Source organism: Zonotrichia leucophrys, chromosome 8, assembly GCF_028769735.1.
Source record: "Zonotrichia leucophrys gambelii isolate GWCS_2022_RI chromosome 8, RI_Zleu_2.0, whole genome shotgun sequence".
NCBI classification, from domain to species: Eukaryota; Metazoa; Chordata; class Aves; order Passeriformes; family Passerellidae; genus Zonotrichia; species Zonotrichia leucophrys.
In genome coordinates, this window is record NC_088178.1 from 20,569,431 (window position 1) to 20,588,683 (window position 19,253).

At 62.7% G+C, this 19,253-nt stretch overlaps 1 protein-coding gene across 2 annotated transcripts; it reads right to left on the minus strand.

The window, feature by feature from the left end:
* Window positions 1–469: 469 nt before the first annotated feature.
* Window positions 470–17,863, minus strand: SLC6A9 (solute carrier family 6 member 9). Of its 2 annotated transcripts, XM_064720435.1 has the most exons (14): window positions 17,713–17,863; window positions 15,152–15,295; window positions 6,705–6,861; window positions 6,418–6,549; window positions 5,110–5,362; window positions 4,898–5,030; window positions 4,333–4,467; window positions 4,150–4,253; window positions 3,835–4,072; window positions 3,612–3,746; window positions 3,212–3,311; window positions 2,865–2,965; window positions 2,506–2,676; window positions 470–2,286 (listed from the first exon to the last, which is right to left on the minus strand). In XM_064720435.1, exons 2-14 carry the CDS (start codon window positions 15,179–15,181, stop codon window positions 2,074–2,076), a joined length of 1,902 nt encoding a protein of 633 aa, XP_064576505.1. In that variant the 5' UTR covers window positions 15,182–15,295; window positions 17,713–17,863; the 3' UTR covers window positions 470–2,073. The 2 variants fall into 2 exon arrangements, with proteins under 2 accessions (XP_064576505.1, XP_064576504.1); XM_064720434.1 differs by lacking the exons at window positions 15,152–15,295; window positions 17,713–17,863 and adding an exon at window positions 10,820–10,955.
* Between the last annotated feature and the right edge of the window lie 1,390 nt (window positions 17,864–19,253).

Sequence of the window (19,253 nt, forward strand, 5' to 3'; positions counted from 1 at the left end):
ATGAGGAAGTGGGATTGTGGAGTACAGAGGGGAAGTCCTGTCTGCTGCCTCCAGCTGCTGGCTGGAAGGCAGAGCCCCTGAGTCACCCCCTCCAGCCCTTGGGGGATCCCCCAGCTCACTCAGCAATGCAGGGAGGCCTAACAAGGTGCCGATGTGGGGCAAAGTGTACAGGGCAAAGCCAGCTGCCCTCACTGTGCCATAGGAGAGGATATTTGCTGCCCTCCTGTCCGTTTGGGGACAATGCTTTCCTCCAGCAGGGATAAGCCCATGCTCCATCCTGTGTCTTACCTCCAGCTGGTTTTGTACGTCCAGGTAGGGCAAAGGAGAATGCCCCAGGACCTAGCTGGCTGTTGAGTGCCAATACCTGGCATCAGAGAGGAAAGCTCCACCCATTAAGTGTGGTCCCCCACTCTTCAACCCCTCCCTCCCCTCAATATAGTTCCCAAAGAAGGGCACAGCAGGACACAACTTCAGGAATATAAATCTCATTAAAATCTAGGATACTTTAGAACTCTACACCAGGAGAGACACTGGCACAGGCAGCGCTGCCCAGGGACACTGGCACAGGCGGCGCTGCCCAGGGACGCGCGCGTTATTGCTAACAATTAGAGGTGAAGAGTAGCGGCGTGACTCGAGGGGCAGGGCACGGGCACCATGCGGGAACCTGCGCCCCTCGCCGCGGCACGACGGGGGGCTCGGGACGGGGAGCTGGAACATCCTGCTGGGGCTCGCCGCCCGCTGCCTCCCGCCACCGTGCCAAGCTGTGCCGTGTCCCTGTGCCAGCCTCGGGGCTGCAACATAGGGAGCACAGGGCGCTGGCTGGGAGGGGAGCAAGCGGGGTAGGAAGGGTCTCATCCCATCCCCCCCAAATCAAGAGCTCCAAGCCCTTTGGCTGGAGCTGGAAGACAGATTTAAAACCGCCCCGGCCTTTGCCAGTGCATCCTGTTCCACTAATACTGACTGGGGACTGAGCATCCCCAGATGGCTCGGAGCGAGTGGGCTGGTGCAGCCCTTCGTGTCTCCGCTGGTACCTCTTGCTAAGCAGCAGCTGGGGGAGGCTGGTCCATCCTGCTCCCCCTTAGCACCGTGGAGGGTCCTCCCCTGCCAGTGCTGGGGCTGCCAGGGAGAGCTGGACCTCATCCCTGTCTGGTGACCCCCCGGCCAGGCTTTAGTACTCCCCCAGCCTCCTGCCCCACTGTGGGGCAGGCAGCAGCACTGGGCTGTGCCCACGCTGCTTGTGGCTGTGCCCAGCTTTGTAGGCGATGCCTAGCCACCCAGAAGGGCACCCACAGACCCCAGTGGGGCCACAGGGTGGAGGGGTGCATGGAGGGGAGCATCCCAGCTCACTGCCTGCACAGCCCCGGCGTACTGTGCATATGTGCGTGCCCACATACGCCACATCTGTGCCCATGCTGTGTCTGTGAGGGACACACGTGTACGTACACACGTGTGCTCTAAGTGCTTGTGTCTTGTGCCATCAGATCCCCCTGCCGGTGCAAGCAGCATGCTTGCCCCCATCTCCCTGTGCTGGCCTCGTGCCTGGCAGCAGCCCTGGGTGTGACTACCCAGGAGGCTCTGAGCCACAGTGGGTGTGCACCCAGGCTGGGGGTCCCTGCAGTGCCCACCCCTCCCATGATGGCCTTGTGCACACACAGGCCACAGGCAATACTGGCATGCCCAACCTTGGTCCCACCCCATGGGAAGGTCAGGAGGGTGCCCCATGGCAGGGCAGGCTGCCTGGCTTAGGGAAGGGGGGGTGGGAGCCTGGAAGCATCCCACCCCCCCATCCTGTGCATACCCCCAGGTCAAGGCTCCTGCAAAGTGCCTCTGGCTCCCAGCCCTCCCGGGGCTGCGCCCCCTCCTCTCTTGTCCCAGCGTCGAGCACAAAGGTTACCGTAAACACGAGGGTTAACAAACGCCACGGGGGGCAGGGGCGGGAGGGGTTAACCGGCAGTAGGTGGGGGGGTCTCGGGGATGGGTGCTGAGAGCCCCCGTGGTCCGGTGCGCCCGGAGCCAGGCTCCGCCAGCGGAAGGTGCAAGAGGGGTTAGAGGGGGTGCGGGGATTGTGGGGGGTCACAGTCTGGAGTCCTGGCTGTGGGCTGAGCCATTGCTGCCCTGCACGGGGGATGCGGCCGCTGCCTCACTCTGGCCCTTCTCTGGCTGCAGGGGCTGCACCTCCAGGTGGGACTCGGTGGAAGGGCTGAACGCCGGGGCATAGCGCCCGCTGCGGTGCTCTGGCAGAGCTGGGCCCCAGTCCTTGCTTGCCTTGGTAGCATTTTTCAAGCGCTAGAAAGGGAGAGGATGGAGGCAAGGTTAGCACCCACCATGCTCCCCTGCACCAGTCTGCAGCAACATGCCAGCAGCTTCCAAAGGCACACAAACGTGGTGCCTTATGCACGCTGTCTGCACATGGTCACTGCTGACAGCTCCAGTGAGGTCAGGGACAGCCTTGATGGCAGCCCCAGGTGGAACACAGACAAAGGGGTGTAGCCCCTGGCCACCCACCTCAAGCAGTGTGTCCCCCTCAGAACGGCACACTTTGTAGATGGCATAGATGGGAATGCAGATGACGGAAGAGAGCGCCATGAGGAAGCCGATGCTGATGGCCCAGGTAGGGTAAACATAGTCGTTGTAGGAGATGGGCCGATACTGGATCACTGTGAAGACCAGGATGAACTGGGAAGGGATAGGCAGGATCAGCCAGTGGGGAGCAGCCAGCTTGCTCTGTACCCCCACAACTTCCCCACTCTACCCTATTGCTGGTCTCCTGAGCCCAGCACCCTCCTCTCCAGGGAGTGCCATGTCTAGGTGAGCTCCTCACTCCCTCCTCCCACAGCCCAAGGCCCCATGCTTGTGATGCTCACAAATATGATGGCAGGTGAGATGAAGCGCCAGCAGATCTGGAAGAAGAGTGGGGGAGGAAAGCCCAGCATCATCTCGATGTCCTTGAAGTAGTTGCGGTGCCCTGGGGAGAAAAGTGACCATCAGCCCTGGTGGTGACCTGAGCCCCCTCAGTGCCCACCCAGCTCCAGCCCTAGCGCCATCAGGTGGGACCCATGGGCCTCCCGAGGCCGCAGCTCCTGATTGGGCAACAGCCTCCCCTATGTAACGCAGAGCAACCTGCTGATTGGCCAGCTGTTGGGGCAAACCCTTCCCCATTGGCTGGCTGGATCAGCCCTACATCCGATTGGCTGCAGGCAGCTGCACTTACCATAGATGTACATGATGGCCACACACATGATGCAGGAGATGACCACCAGGGAGAAGCTGGCGGCATAGTTGTCCATTAGCAGGAGCCAGTAGATGCCGGCCTGGAAGACAGACACATTGGCACAGCTGCCCTGCGGTACCACCGCTGCTGGCAGGGCAACAGCACACCACACTGACTGTGCTGGCAACATGCAGCTGGGACACCACCACCTCCACAGCTGGCAGGGCAATACCTCATGCCAGAGTCAGCATGGAGACAATTCTGGGTACCCTCCCCAGTGTTGGCATGGCGAGACCAGGCCCTGTCTGCCAGTACCATCACAGAGGCAACAAAGTGGACGTGGCTGCTGAAAGTGGCCATGGCAATGGCACCCCGTGGCAACAGTCCCCTGGTCACGTACCTGCGTGGTGAGTGGGACGCCCAGCAGGAAGCCAGCCACAGCCACTCCCAGCGTTACAAAGGTCTTCTTGCGGATGATCCACTCATTGCCCACCTCATCCACAATGGCTGTGACCAGAGTCTCCAGCAGGCAGAACTACACAGGGGGCAGAGGGGACAGCATGTCACCACCTTGGCCCCACCATGCCACCCCATCTGAACATGCCGGCCCCACCATGACCTACCTGTGTACCCAGCCCCAGGAGGATGAGCATAAAGAAGAAGAGAATGGACCACAGTGGCGAGATTGGGAGCAAGGTGAGGGCCTCAGGGTAGGCGACGAAGGCCAGGCCTGGCCCATGGTCAGCCACCTTGGAGACATCCACACCCAGGTGGTTGGCCATGAAGCCCAGGATGGAGAAGATGACGAAGCCAGCATAGACGCTGGTAGCACAGTTGGTGATGCTGATGATGATGCTGTCCCTGTGGGAAGAGGAGTCAGGGCTGGCAGTGGACATGAGGGCAGTGGCAGGGCTGGGGGACTGTGGTCGGGCACTCACCGGTAGCAGTTGTTGTTGAACTTGTTGTAGGAAGCCATAGTGATGAGCCCGCCCCAGGCACAGCCCAGCGAGTAGAAGATCTGTGAGGCCGCGTCACCCCACACCTGTGGCAGTGGGATGGTCAGTGCTGTACCCCCAGCCCCGCTCAGCCCTGGCTGCCTGCCACCCTTCATCCCTGCTCACCTTGGCATTGAGGATCTTGTCCCACTGGGGTGTCAGGTAGTACATGATGCCAGTGACAGCCCCCTCCAGCGTGATGCCGCGCACGAAGAGGATGGTGAGCACCACGTAGGGGAAGGTGGCCGTGAAATACACCACCTGTGGGGCAGCACCTCAGTGAGGGGGAATGGGGGCAGGGCTGGGGACACAGGCGGGTGTGGCTAAGGTGTGGCTGTGGACGGGGGTTATGGTCCAGCGTGTGGAGAGACAGACCAGGAGGAGAGGATATGGTCCAGAGAAGGGACTGTCCTGAAGGAGGTGAGACCATGGCCACATGGGAGGAGCTGTGTCCAGAAGGGGTGCGGCCAGGTCACAGGGGTGTGGCCTTTCCCAGAGTGGGAGGAGCACATAGAGGGCAGGGACAATGCTAAAAGAGGAGGAGTTGTGGCCAGAAAGGATTGGGAACATGTCCACAACGGGAGGTTCATTCCCAGTAGGGGTGGGGCTATGCCTAGAGGGGACATGGCCACCTATCCTGAAGGCACACCCACACCCCCAGGAGGGGCCCAGAGAGGGAGCACACAGGTACCTTCCCCGAGGATTTTACTCCCTTGATGAGGCAGAGGAAGACAACGACCCAGGAGACACCAAGGCAGCCCAGGAGGGGCAGCCGAACCTCGCCCAGGTTGCCGATGTCATCCGACAGGTTCAGCACATACCTCCTGTATGGGGAGGGGGCAGCAGTGTCAGTGGGGCCCAGCCATCCCCACCTCCCCCATCCCTGAGCCCAGGCCCTGGTACCTCCAGTACTCCTCGCTGGGGCTGGTGCGCTTCTGCGTGGTATTGAGGAGCTGGCTGATGTTGAGGGCAGCCCGGCTGGAGAGGTTCCCGTCCAGCACCCCCACGCAGTCGGGCGTGTTCCAGGGGTTGCTGCAGTACGTCCAGGGCAGCACGCGCGTCATGGACACAAAGAAGTAGTAGAAGGCAATACAGATCACCACGTTGTAGTAGATCCCGATGTATGTGGACACCACCATCATCCCGTAGCCCACGCCTGGGAACAGCACCGGGGAGGGGTGAGCGGCAGGGTGCGGCGGCACGGGCACGGCGCACAGCACCGGGGTTGTGGCACGGGAGGAGTGGGCTGCATGCCATGCTGTCAGCAGCCTTGCAGCCAAGCTGCAGCTCAGCACCTGGCTTTGCCACAGGTGTGAGGAGCACTGTGCATGGGATCCTCTACCTCCAAATGATCCTAGTGGCGCCAAGGGTCCCCTGGGACACATGGCAATGCGTACAGGCTGCAGGCAAACCCTTGGGGTCTGCAGCCTGAGAGAACAACTGGGTGGGGGGTCACTCCTGGCTACGGTGACTTTAGGCCTGCAGTTATCTGGTGGCATGTGACAGGCCACATGAGCACAGGGAAGTGCACCCCAGGCTCAGCCACTGTGCAGGGCATGGGTGCATGGGCTGCTTGCACTCGGACGTGACATTGTGGGCATGTCACCTGGCAGGCAGCCTGCAGGAGGTGTGGGCCAGGGGAGGCAGCAGCACGAGAGCACACTGGTAAGCCAGGAGATGCACCTGGAGCAGGGTCCAGCCATGGCAGGGCAAGCATGTGGCAACAGCACCTGCTACCTATGGGCCAGGGAGAGGACTGCAGAAGCATGCCCACAGCTGGACATGCCACAGTGTGTTCAGGGGACCCAAGTGGCCTCTGCAAGAGTGATGTGCTGGGGACACGTGTGGCGTATGCAGGGATGTGTGTGTAATGCCTGCAGTGGATGCCAGCGCAGGGCCAGGGTTTGCGCAGGAGATGCAGCGCGTGTACAGGGGCACGTGTAATGCGTGCAAGGGATGCCAGGCAGCTGTGCAGGGCAGCGTAGCCAGGGAGGGCATGGGCACAGGGGACCAGTGCAATGCAGATTGTGATCTATGCACAGGGCATGCGCGTGCACGTCTGCAAAAGCTGCAGGTGCCTGCACAGGGCTGTGTGATGTGCCAGAGGTGTGCATGCACCCCGTGGTGTGTGAGGGTCATGCCAGCTGCCGGGCACTGTGACAGCAGGTGTCCCATGCTGGCCTGTGCCAGTACGGACAGGCAACTCCTTACCTTTGAACATGGGGCTAACCCTCCAGACGCCAAGGCAACCCTGGCTGGCAAACTGCCCAAAGGAGAGCTCCATGAAGAAGAGGGGGATGCCGCAGAACACCAGCATGATGAAATAGGGGAACATGAAGGCACCTGGTGAGCAGGAACCAGAGGATGAGTGAGCACTAACCACAGGCACGACTGTTCTTCCCATACCCTGCATTTAGCCCATGAAATACCATTCAGGGCCGGGGTGCTCACCCCACATCTGCCCAGACGAACCCCCCTCCCCTGGCCCCGACACCCACCTCCCCCATTGCGGTAGCAGAGGTATGGGAAGCGCCAGACGTTGCCCAGGCCCACGGCATAGCCCACGCTGGTCAGCACAAACTCGATCTGGTTGCCCCAGTTGCCACGCTTGACGCTCTTCTCTTGCTTGCCCTGCTCCCCGGGCACGGCGCCATTCTGCGGAGAGATGCCATGGGATGTGTCAATTGGGGACCCCCCTGCTGGCCCCACTGGAAGGGTGACAGCCGCCGAGCAGGGCTGGGAGGTCCCCGGCATCTTTCCCCATGCTGCCCCCCTGCCTGTCCCCGCCGCCCGCCACGCACAGGCAGTGCCAAGGAGGGGGAGGGCAGCGGTGTGGGCCCCCCCCATGAATGGCTCTGCCCAGAGCCCGGCTGCAGCAAAGGGAGAGCCTGCAACTCATACAAAGCAGGTCCAGGCGCCAGAGCACAAAGGGGCCTCTGTTCTCATGCCCCCCCTCCCTGCACCCAGGGAGAGAGGTCCTGCTGGGTGGCCACTGCCCATGACTGGGAGGGAAGCTGCGGGACCCCCGGGTTGAAGCAGAAGCCCCTCTCAATGTGCAGTGACTGGAGCTGGCAGGGGCCTGGAAAAAGCACCCTGCTTCAGTCAGGGTCCTGCTGCCAGCTCAGCACTAAGCAAGGACACCGTGCTTGGGGCAGCTCACAGGGGTCCCATGCAGTTGGGTCCCTTGGGTGGGCAGCCCCAGTGCCCAGTCATCTCTCACTGCAGGGGACTGGGGGGGCAGGGGGGCAGAAAGGGGCAAGAAAAGGCGCTTTGTGAGACTGCCACACAATGTGAGCTCACACCAAGGACGACAACAACAAAGCTGATGAGTGCCTGTCACCGCAGCAGGGATGGCACCCATCACCCCATGGCTCTGTCCCAGCACAGCCCTGGGGTCGTACTAATATCCTGCATGGATGCTGTGGAGCTCTGGCACATTAGGCTGAGGGCAGATGGCATTCTGCAATGCAGGGGTGCCCCGAGCCCTCCCCACCTGAGGCCAGGTGATGGATGAGTGCATGGGGCGAGGGTGCTGGCTGCCAGTCCATAGTCCCACAGCACCCATGCTCCCACAGGAGCAGCACAGGGGGCAGCAGCCCTAGGAGCCTGTTGGAACTCCACAGTGCTGGTCTCAACACCACGGACACCCCAGCGCCCATGCCCACCTCCTGCCTCTGCCCCAGCTGCCCCCCACAATGGCTGAGGCCGGCAGCAAGCGGGCACAACCGGGAGCCGTCACTTTGGATCTGCTCAGGCCGGTGGGGCGGGCAGCAGGCGCGGTGCACCTAACCGTGTCATTTGATTAGGGCGGCACAGGCGGGACGTGATGCCCAGCGACTCCGGCACGGCGCTGCCAAACAAAGCCATCTGCTGAGCGGGGCCCGCACGCGCCGCGGGCCGCGGGGGGAGCAGCACAGGCCAGGCAGCGCAGGGCACTCGGGGCAGGGGTGCAGGGGCAATACCTGCAATGCCCAGCCGAGAACCGGCGCGCCCCCACCCCACTTTGTGAGCCAACGGGCCGTCAGGAACCAGCTCACGGCAGCTCCAGGTGCTGCGGGACCTCCCTCCCAGCAGAGGGTCTTATTGTGGGCGCTGTGCAAGAGCAGGAGTCAGAGGTGCCCAAAGCAGGGGACAGGACGCTGGCAGTGTCCCCATGCCAGGGCACACTGCCCACTCGAGCAGACTGATCCGATCGGGAAGCCTCCGATTAAGCTGCTCGCACTAACGAGGCTCCTAATGAGCAGCACAGCCAGCAGGAGTGAGGGCAGTGCTCCAGCCTCCCTGACCAAGGGTCTGGTGAGGAGACCAGAAACACTCTATGGCCCCACTTCAGCCAGGAGCCCTGGTGCCCACGGGCTCATCCCTGTTCCAAGCCATCGCTCTGCTCAGGTGACCCTGCCCTCACTCCCAAGCCTCACGGAGCACCCCAAATTTGAGTTGCTTGGCACCAGTGCAATGAAACTGCCAGGCCTGTGCTGCTCCCTCCTCCTTTCCTGCAGCACTGGGCTTTGGTGCACTTGTCCCCAATAAGGGGCAGCCACATGTGTGTCCATGCATGCACAAGCGAGCACACGTGCGCAAACACTTGCATGCTCACCCATCAGCTCGCTACACCCCTCCTCCCCAAATCTAGGAAGGTCATCCTGTCCTTTACACTCATTAACCACCCTCCCAACCCCACATGGTAAAAAAGGAGGTGGATAGAGAGAATCCAGACATCAGGGAAGATGAAACTCCCCCCCTTTCCCTGCTATGGGAACGGGACAGAGCTGGAATGCAAAGGGAGAGCGGCCACCCAGCAACAGTGCAGTCTCTGGAGGGACCAGGTCCTGCTCCCAGGCCCCAAATTTTCTGTGCATGTAACCCAATGCAGCTTCAAAGCAAGCCTGGCTTGGGTGATAACATCAGGGTGGAGGAAGGATGCCACAGACACCCTAAATGTCTCCAGAAGGGAAGTTCCAAAAGGGAATGTCCAAAACATCCCAAAAGGGGACGTTCGGGGTGCTCAGGGCATCCTTCTTCCCCCTTCCCCAGGGAACCCCCCATACATCACGGCCAAAACTTCCCCAGTCCAGCAAAGCAGGCATCATCCATCACCCTGCCTGGCACCAAGGTCTTTCTCATGCTAAGCAGCATCGACTCACACAATGACAGCTTGGCTGGGGTGCCCGGATGCGCCCCACTTCCCTAAGGGGCCCTGATTTATGGCTGGTGAGCTTGTGATGGTGGCAGGGTCTCTACTGGAAAGGGATGTCCTCAAGGGAGGCATCTGCAGCATGAACCCCCTCCTCTTTTTTCCCATTCAAACTGTCCACATGGGGGTATGCCAGCCCAGCCCTCTGTGGGGCACAAACCTTATCCAGCCCCCATTAACCAGTGAGGGACCCCCAATCTCTCCAGAGGATGCCCTGCAGCCTCCAACTCGAGGGCTATCAGGGCTGCTCCTGCAATGCCAGCAGAGGGTACCAGTACCCCTGATGTCATCAGCCTGATGTCATTGCTCATTGCCATGGCGATGGCAACAAACTCATGGCTGTTTTAGGCAGGGGCTGCTGGAAGATTGAAAAATACACCAATTACATAATTTCCACAGTAGTGGCTCTTCCAGGGCAAGAAAGAGGGGTGCAGGATGTTGGAGGCAGATGAACTCCAGACTGAGGTGGGAGTCCCAAGGGATGGAGGGATGGGGTCACTTAGAGAGGGTGTCCTGGGTACCCTTGCTGACTGTCAACTGATGCTGGGTGCAGGGGGCCCTATAATCAGGCCCCGCACTCCTTATCCCTGGTGCATGGGGTAATGAATCCACAAGTGTCATCCCTGCATCCGAGATCACTGTGCCCTGTGCATCCTGACTCTGCCAGCCTCACCAGCACATCCTAACTCTCCCTACCCTCTCTCTTTGCTGCTCAGCCCCATGTTTGCCCCTGTCCCACTGCAGCAGAGACATGTTGTGGGAGAAAAGGCATCTGGCACGGCGCTGGGGACAGTCCCAGGGCTGGGGTAATGCAGTGATGAGGGGCACGCCCAAACTGCAGGACCTCCCAGGAGTATTACACTGTCTTCACCACCCCTCATTGCTGAAGGCTGCCCAGCCCCAGACACAGCCCTGAGCCTGCTCTGTGAGCCACCAGTACTGCCCTGGGGTGCCACGGGGGAAACAGGGCAAACTTTGACATTGCTCACCGATGCCCATGAAGGGGAACAGGGGAGGGGGGACAAGGAGGATCTTTGCTACACTCTGCCCCTGCATCACTGAGTTGCAACCCAGGTGCTGCGCACCCTTTCTGCAGAATCAGTAGATTCCAGGGATAACAAACACAACTGTCAGGCAATCTCCTCGTGCTCCCAACACAGCTGAGGCCGTGGAGGGGTTTGGTGCCATACTCTCCCCTCCCTCCCTGGAGCACACCACATCAAAGGCTGTAGGGCGTGGGGGTACCTCTCCAGCATGCCATGGCACAAATCTACAGCTTCAGCTTCCCCCTGCAGAGCCACCACCCCAAAGACAGTACAAAGGGTTTTGGAGACCCGTGAGTGGTGGGGGGACAGCACCGGCATGGCCACCGCTCCGCTCGGTCCGCCGCCCACTCTGCCCCCCAGACGCTGCTCTCACCTGCCCACTGACCTGCTGAGAGGGTCCGAGGGGGCCTGGCTGCTCGCAGCTGCCATCCGGGGGCCCAGGCTGGACGGCTCCGGGAGTCCCCAGCTTCATTGGCACCTCGGGCTCCGGCGCAGCAGCAGCCACCCGCCCTCCCGCCTTCCCCCGCCCACTGCCTCCAGCGCTTGGCACCGCTCCCCCCTTGCCTCCCAGCCAGGCTCGGCCCCCTGTTGCCCGCCCTGATGCAGCACCGGCACCCCACCATGCCACCTGCCCTGGCACCATGCCTGCCCGGCCCGCCCGCAGGCACTGCAGGGCTCTGCTACCCCCCACGAGCTGTACCCCCACAAACCAGGTGCCCTCCCTGGCTCGGTAGGCAAGGCAAGGCAAGGCAGAGCAGGCTGCACAGCGGGCTCAGCCCTGTCCCACTTAATGAGGCCTCATTAGCGGGGTCCAGCTGCTCACAGCCCTGCACGCTCCAGTGGGCAGCACTGCCCTCCCTGCGGGCACCGCTGCCCGTCTGGCCGGGGCCAGGAGCTGCTCTTGGAGCATAGCAGAGGATGACATTCCCTCAGAGCCCCCTGTTTCCATGTCTCAACATCCCGAGCCCCACACATACATTCCCGCCCCTATGCCCATCATCCACACAGCAGCTTGGCCCTGCAGCCCAATCCCAACCCTGGGCATCCAAGGGCTGCAGGAAGAGGGCACAGCCCTGCTTGGGGATAGGGACACAGGGACAAGCCGTTCCGCTGGCACATCCCCAGCCTGGTGCCATGCTACTTCACTCAACGTCATATTGTTGGTGACATCATGGGCCTCCATGGCAACCCTCACAAGGTCACTGCCCCCAGGGGGACCATCTGGCTGGCAGGAGGGCTGTGCCACGACCCCTTCACTGCCCAGGCACCCCACAGCCTCCCAGCTCACCCCTCTGCAGCGCGAGGTGGGACCCTGGTGGGGTGCTGTGTCCCACAGGAGGCCGGGCAGAGGGTGCCCTGCAGCCAGGCTTGGGGTGCCCCAGCTGCTGCCAGCCCCGTGTCCCGGCTGGGGAGCGTGGCCAAAGCGGCAGCGAGGCATGATGGCGCGCGGAGGGCGGGGGGACGGGCGGCGCTTTCGGGCGACCATCTGGGGTCCGGCAGCAGCGGCCGAGGGCGCACACGTGAACAGCACACGTGTGCGGGGTGGGCACTCCACCTCCCACATGCCAGCGCCCAGGGCTTCTTCCTGTCCCCTCCTGTACCAGCCACCCAGTAGCTTGGGACATGCATCACCCATGGGATGGCAGCACCCAACCACGCTCCCCCAAAATGTGCAAGCCAAGAGCCACCTCATGCTGTGCCAACCCCAGTGAGCCCAGCCTAGTCCTGCCCTACACACAGCCAGGCAGCTCTGTGCGTAGATAGCCTGCAAGGTGTGTGGGCACCTTGTGAGCATCCCTCCATGACCCAGTTCAGCTGCAACACTTTGCCTGGGCCACCTGTGTGCCAGCACCATGTTTTGCCCTGGGCACGTTGCATCCATCCCCTGCCCCTTAGAGCAGCCTGAGCACATCACAGCAGGACCCACCGCCCTGTCCTGGGGATGCCAGACCCTCTGCCAGCCTTGCCCTGTGGGAGCAAAGTGCTGCTTCCCTGGCAGCCCAGCCAGCAGACAGAGGGGACAGCCAGATGCATGGAGGCACACTGCTAGAAACAAAGGATCCTCACTTAGCCTGGCATTCTGGTCCCCAACCTGGCTGGCTCGTGGTGCTGAACTAGAGAGACAGGGGGGTGGTCCACAGGTCTTCCAGCCCCTGCCACAGCTGCAGGGTGACTGGGGTAGGAGGATGCCCAGGGACCTGTCCCAGTGCCACTATCGCGTAGCCGAGTGCTTCCCGACAGGGCTGCCTTTCTCCGGCCCCATTCTACCAGGGCAGACATGATTCTCCCGGGGCGTTCAGGCAGAAAAATCCCCCGCCAGCCCCCCCATCCCTGCCCCTTGGTATTCCGGGAAGGGCTCCCGCAGCCAAAAGCCACTTCCGCAGCTCCTGCCGCTGGTCAGTGGCACCGCGCCGCTGGGGGTGTCTGGAATGGGCAGGGACCCCCCAGCCCTTCCCCCGGCAGTGCAGGGGGAGCAGCGCCCCAGTGTGTGCTCAGGGTGCTCTTGGGTGGCAGCAGGAACCTACCTGAACTGGGCAGGCTGCAGCCAAAGGCTGCCTGGCCATGCCAGCAAGGCAGCCCCGGGAGTCAGGAGCCACTGGCAATGTTGGAGTCTGAACAAAGCACTCCAAGGACAACAAAACAAAACGTCCTTAAAGGCCTGGGAGGGAGAGACAGCCAGACCCTCCCCTGTGGTTCGCAGGGAACCCCTCTGCCCAGCTACACAGGGACTGATCCAGCCCCTGGAGCTGTCCCACACTCTCCTGGGTATCTGCAATCAGAGCATTTCTGGGGGTTGGGAGTAGCAGGGTGGGCACAGCCCCTCCCAACTGCCTCCTGCTCTGGAGGAAGCATTCAGAGCTTCACAGAGGCATCCAAAATCACAGATCCTGCAAAAGCAGTACACATCAGCCTTGTTCTCCAGGCCTCAGGTGACAGGTGGGGAAACTGAGGCACAGCTGCATGTCACCCACCTGCTGCCTCCATCACCCCTGTCCCTCCCCAGGTGGGGCACAGCAAGCACTGTAAACCTGTCCAGCCCCAGGCACTGCACACAATGCTGGGCAGGGGTTGCATGGTGAGAGCCGGGCTGGACTGGGAGCTGCACCTGCAGACCAAACTTTACGAGGTTACTGGCAGGGCCCTGGAGGCAGGCCAAGGAGATTGTGTTCCTTTCCCAGGGACTCAGGCAGCTCAGTAGTCAGAACCTGGCCCACTGCAGTTCCTCCTGGTGCTCACAGGATGTGGGAACAGGGATACTTCAGGAGCAGGGATGCTCTCACAGGAAACTACCCTTCTCCCCACAGACCCCATAGCACAATGCCCTGTGCAGTGGTATCCTTGCACCCTGCAACCAGGGGAGGCCCAGAAAGAGGTCTGAGAGCCAGGGCGGCCAACACAACACGTGTCAGGCCCTGTTGCATGTGACACCCCGGCCCTGGGGTGGGCTGGTCAGGTACTTCTGAGAAGCAGGTTAAAGATTTATGGGGTGTGGGTGGGCTCTCCAATGGCTGGCTCCTGAGATGGGCGTCAGGCTCAGCCCTCGCCCCAGCACGATGCTGACTGCTCTGGTCATTGCAAGAAAACATCAACAGCATGGAGCCATGGTGAAAGCCATGTGCAGAAATGTGTCCCCATGACAGACCCCTGACTGTGCCCAGATATATCCTCAGCACCTCCCTGTTACCAGCCCAGGGCTTCTCCAGAAGAAATCTGCCTTCCTATCCCACCAGCTGCCCCAAGCCCTCCTCTGTTGGGGGCAGGATGGGCGCTGGGCTCCCTGCTGCAGGCACAGCCAGCGGGGCCACGCTGGGACACACAAGCAGAGGAACTGTGTGCATGCTGGAAGCACTTGCTGGAGCATGCCGCTCCCCGGCTCTTGGCTTCCCAGGCAAACCCTGGCTCCCAGCCCTCCAGCTGGAGTGTGCAGCTATTTCAGGAAGCCCCCCGGGAAGGGGAGGGCCCGGTGACCGTGTCAATCTCAGCATTCAGCTCCTATCCTTTGGGAAAAAGGGAAACTGCCGAGCCTAGCCTTGGGGCTCACCTGCCCAAGGCAGCACAGCATCCCGTCACAGGAACCAGAGCTGCCAAAAGCATGGGGCCATCACAGCCTTCCAGCAAAGACATGCAGTGGGCACATCCCACATCTGCCCAGAACACCAAATCCACTCCTGGCACAGGCAAGTGCACAGCAGCTCACAGCAGCCTGCAACACATCGCTCCTGAGGATGGATGTCAGGCACTACAGCGGTGCCCAGAGAAAACCTTCCTCTGCCATTGCACCATCCTCAGAGAGCCCACTGGGTGAAGGCAAGGAGAAGCACCCACAGTGTGCCCCTCTGGGGGCACCTGGCTTGGAGGAACACCTGCACCCTTTGCTGAACAGCAGGCTGTAGAACTGCCTGCCTGCAGAGCTGGGGTGGGTGATAATGCTGGGCAGGGCGCCTGAAAACCGGCGATAGCATCTCCAGGCACACAGAGACACCACACCCGAAGAGCCCCACAGGCAACAGGCTCATGGAGAGAGAGCATCAGCCCAAAAATCATCATGCTGGGGGAGCACCATGGTGCCACAACCCCAACTGGAGAACCCAGGAGGGCACACCAAGCCCTACAACAGCCCCAGTGTCTTGCTGCCTGTGCCAGGCTCTCTGGGTCCCCGAGGCAGTGGTGCACACCAGCCCACTCCCCACACCCCTGCACTTACCAGCAGCCCCTCGCTGCACTTATCGGCCATTCCTGGAGGCTGGAGCACGGTGCTGGTCCCGTGCAGGGTCCCGTGCCTGCCTGCTCTCTGTCACGCTGGCTGCGGCACCAGCACTAGTGTCCTTCAATCCACCGGCAGAGCGAGCTGGGTAGAGGGGAGAAGACACCAAGAGAGATGTGACTGGTGGGGCGGGCACATCCCCATCCCAGGCCTCCCCCTCCCTCCAGGAACCAGGGGGCTGTGCCAGGCAGGTCGCTCCCCTCTACCTTCCCGCTGGGTAGCAGGACTCCTGGCGGAGGACGCGGTGCCTGGGGCAGGGTGGGCTGGCGGCGGGGTCTCCTTCTGCTGGCTCCCAGCCCCTGCAGCGTCTCTGAACCCCCTGGCACCCACACGAGCAGCGGCTCTCAGGTGTTTCCCAAGAAGCAGTTAAAGATTTACCCGGTGTGGACAGACGACCTTGCGGACAGCTGGCTGCTGGCCCCCCGGCAGGTGGGCGTCAGGGGCCGCGGGCAGGAGCGGGGGCCCCTTGAGCTCTCCCCCAGCGAGAGATGAAGCTGAAGTGGCTGCAGCACACGACAGCGCCGGGACTGGGCGCAGAGCGGGGCCAGGCAGGGCTCAGCTGCCGCGCAGGACACAGATGGGAAACGATTGCCTTCTGCCCCGGTGCATCGCATGCACGTGCAGCGCAGGGGGGCCGAGCCGCTGGGCTCTGCCGGGTGCCAGGTGCTGCTGGACAGTGCACGGGCACGGGCATCTGTCTCCCTGGCCCTCACCCCGCCCCAGCCTGGGGCTGCTGGAGGCCCCAGGGGAACACTGAGGCCTGACCTCACTGGAAGGGACAGACGCTCTTGCAAAACACCGGTTTGATTGTCTGTGCAACAAGCGCTGGTGTTTGCAGATCCCACACCAGTACTCAGTACCCTTGTTGGCTGAAGGACCCCTGACCTGCACTGAGGGTCCCCGACCACCACCAACAGCAGTCAAACACCCCAGGGCCTATCCCCAGGTTGCCATGACTCTGAAGCAATCAGCAGAGACCTTAAGACATAAGGAAGGCGCTTGGGCAGTGTAGATAAGGGCAGGAATGCAGGGGCTGTGGCGTGAGCCCCCAGCCCCTCCAGCGCAGACAGGCTGCTGCGGGCAGATACCGCAGATGCTGCACCTCACTGACAATGCCCTCCTCGGCAGCGCCTGCATTTCCAGGGGAGCTGACATGTCATTACTGCCACAAACCGGGCTCCTCACATGGCACAGGGACCTCTCAAAGGTGGGAGGTGCAGGCTCAGTTGGCAGACCTCCTCCCCATCACACACCTACCGCCAGCCAGCCAAAAGCTGCCCTCCCTCCTGCGGCCCTGAATTCACGCCGGGAACGTGTCCTGGGAAGGGGGAGTGCCCAAGGGGCCGGACGGCTGCCACTCCCCTCGGGGTCTGCCAGGTGCTGATAAGCCTCCATGAGCACCGCAGGTGCCGCTGGCATTGGCTCCCGGCCTGACAAGGACCGAGCGGGAAGCCAGGGGTGGTGTGGCAATGGGACGGATGCAAGGATGTCCGAAGCTGCATCATCCCCTGGGACAGCCCAGCAGGGACGAGGTTGCAAAGCACTGGTGCCACGGGGTGGCTCTCCCACATCAGCGCGATGCCGTGACAGACCAGAGGGCAGCGCAGCTCGTACCTAGAGCCGGCACGGGTGACAACACCTGGAAATGGGGACAACTGGGCACCCACAGGGGCTCCCGTACAGCATGTCACACCTCGGCTCGGGGACGCAGCGCACGGCACCCAGCAGAAGGCCACGGACGTCCGACCGAAGGATGGAGCGAGCCCCCGTCCCTTCTCGCCCGGCGGAAGGGCGGCCCGGTGCACCGGTGCAGCCGCTGCCACCTGCGAGGCCATTTCTTCCGCCAGCATCCGCCGGGCCCACAGCAACCGGGCCTCCCCGGTGCCGCGGAAGGCGGGAAGCGAGCCGGCCTGTCGCCGCCATGCTCCCCTCCCGCCCCGCGGGGGCGTCTTCGGCGGCGGCCCCGCTGGCAGCGCCGGCCGCACGGCTCCCTCCCGCCGCCGCCGCCGCCGCCGCCGCCCGGTGCAGTACGGTGGCGGGGGGGCCCGGTTACATCAGCCGCCACGTGGTGGCTGCTCCGCCGCCCCGCCCCGGCACATGCCCGTGGAAAATTACCGCCAACCCCCCCGGCCCGTCACCGAGCCGGGCCGCCCCGGTGCCCGGCGCCGTCCCCGGGAGCGGTGGCGGTGGTCCCGCACTGCGCGCCGCGCCCCCGCGCTCCGCCGGCACCGCGCCGCCGTGCCGCGAGAGCAACAGATGCGGGACCGCCCCGCATCCCGTTATCCCGCTCTTCCGCTCCCGACACCATCCTGACGGGTGGCCGCTCCCGGTGCCGCCAGCGATGTCCCCGACCCCGCCGCTCCGGAGGCCCTCGCCGCCCTCGTCCCCTTCTCATCCCTGCTCGGCAGCCAACCCACTCCTCCTCCCGTCCCATCCCCACCGCTGCTCCGGCTGCCGGACGGGCCGGGCACCCGGTGCCGGCGGAGGTGCGCGCCCCTTACCGTGCCCATGCCGACGCCCGGCCCCTCCCGCCGCGCCGGGTGGGCCCGCGGGGGCGCCGCTCCGCCGCGCCCAGCCCGGTGTCGGTGTCACTGCCGGTGTTCCGCCAGGCCCGGAACCGCCGCCGCCGGTGCTGCCGAGTTAATGAAAGTTTGGAGGTCGGTGGGGGCTGGCGCCGCCTCTCGCCCCCGCCGCCGTGCTCCGCCCCCCGCTTCGCCGCGCTCCCCGCGCCCCGCCTCGCAGCACCGAGCCTCGCCGCACCGGGGGCACCGCGGGCACCGCAGAGGGCGAGAGCGCACGGGGTACGGCGGGAGAACGGGCTGCCTATGGCACACACACACGCGCGGGCACACGGGTACACGCGGCACACACGGGCGTGCTGCACGCTTGGACATGCACGGGCACTCTGCACTTGGCGCACTCGGGCACGCACATGGCATACTTGGCACACACAGCCATCGGTATCCCACAGGCATGTAGGCTTGGAGGGGCATATGCAGGCTTGCACGGGCATGTGCTGTATGTGAAGGTACATGGGAGGTATGGTCACACAGAGGCTCCCCCTGGGCACACACGCATCCCCGCACACACACATGGCTGGCACACGCGTTTTCACACACAGGGGAACCGCCACACACAGCGTGCACACACTGCCAGGGCACAGTGCCATGGCAACCCCGGGCAGCGGGATGGCCGCAGGCTACAGCCAAGATGTGTGAAGTCACTCTCAGTTGTGCATGTGTGTGTTGTGTGGGTGTCTTGCACACGTGCGTGTCACACAGCTGTGTGTGCATGTCCATGCTGTGCATGCTGCAGCAAGTGTGCTGCTGGCACATGTACACACATGTATGTATGCACACTTATCCCTATGTGGTTAGGGGTGTGTACACATGCAGTTGTACATGCTTACATCCATATGCACACACATGTCTGGTGGCATCTACATGTGTGTACAAATGTTCATGCCTGCGTTTGTGTGTCTGTGCACGTATGGGCACACATGTACACATGTATGGGTATGTGGGCACACGTGAGCATGCATGTACACAGGTGTAGGTACATGTACTGATTCACATGTACCCATAAACACATATGTGTGTGTATGTTTCCCCACACCCATGTGCTTGTGCACACGTGTGTGCAGCCAGTGCACGCCCCCACATCCCAGGCCAGATGTTTCCAGTAATGCATGACGAGTGCGCCAGGGGCCACCCCTTGCTTGGCCTCTCGCCGAGGCCTCTCTTCCCTCCCCTCTCCATCCCAACGGGCTTCCCACGTGCTGGGATGTGTGCCTGCTCCCCAGCACCCTGCCCTGCTCCCTGAATACCTTCCAGTTCCTGCAACTCGGGGCCTTGGCACTGCATCCTGTGTCTTCAGGAAGGAGCTGCTTTGGGGAGCTTGGCAGGAGCGCAGCGCAGCACCCCAAGTGCAGCAACAGCACAGCCTTTCCCACATCCCACTGAGAGTCCTTTCCATCTCCACAGCCCTGCACACCATCCCGGGGCTGACCTCACAGTGTTCCAACCAGTTTGGGAAGCATCCC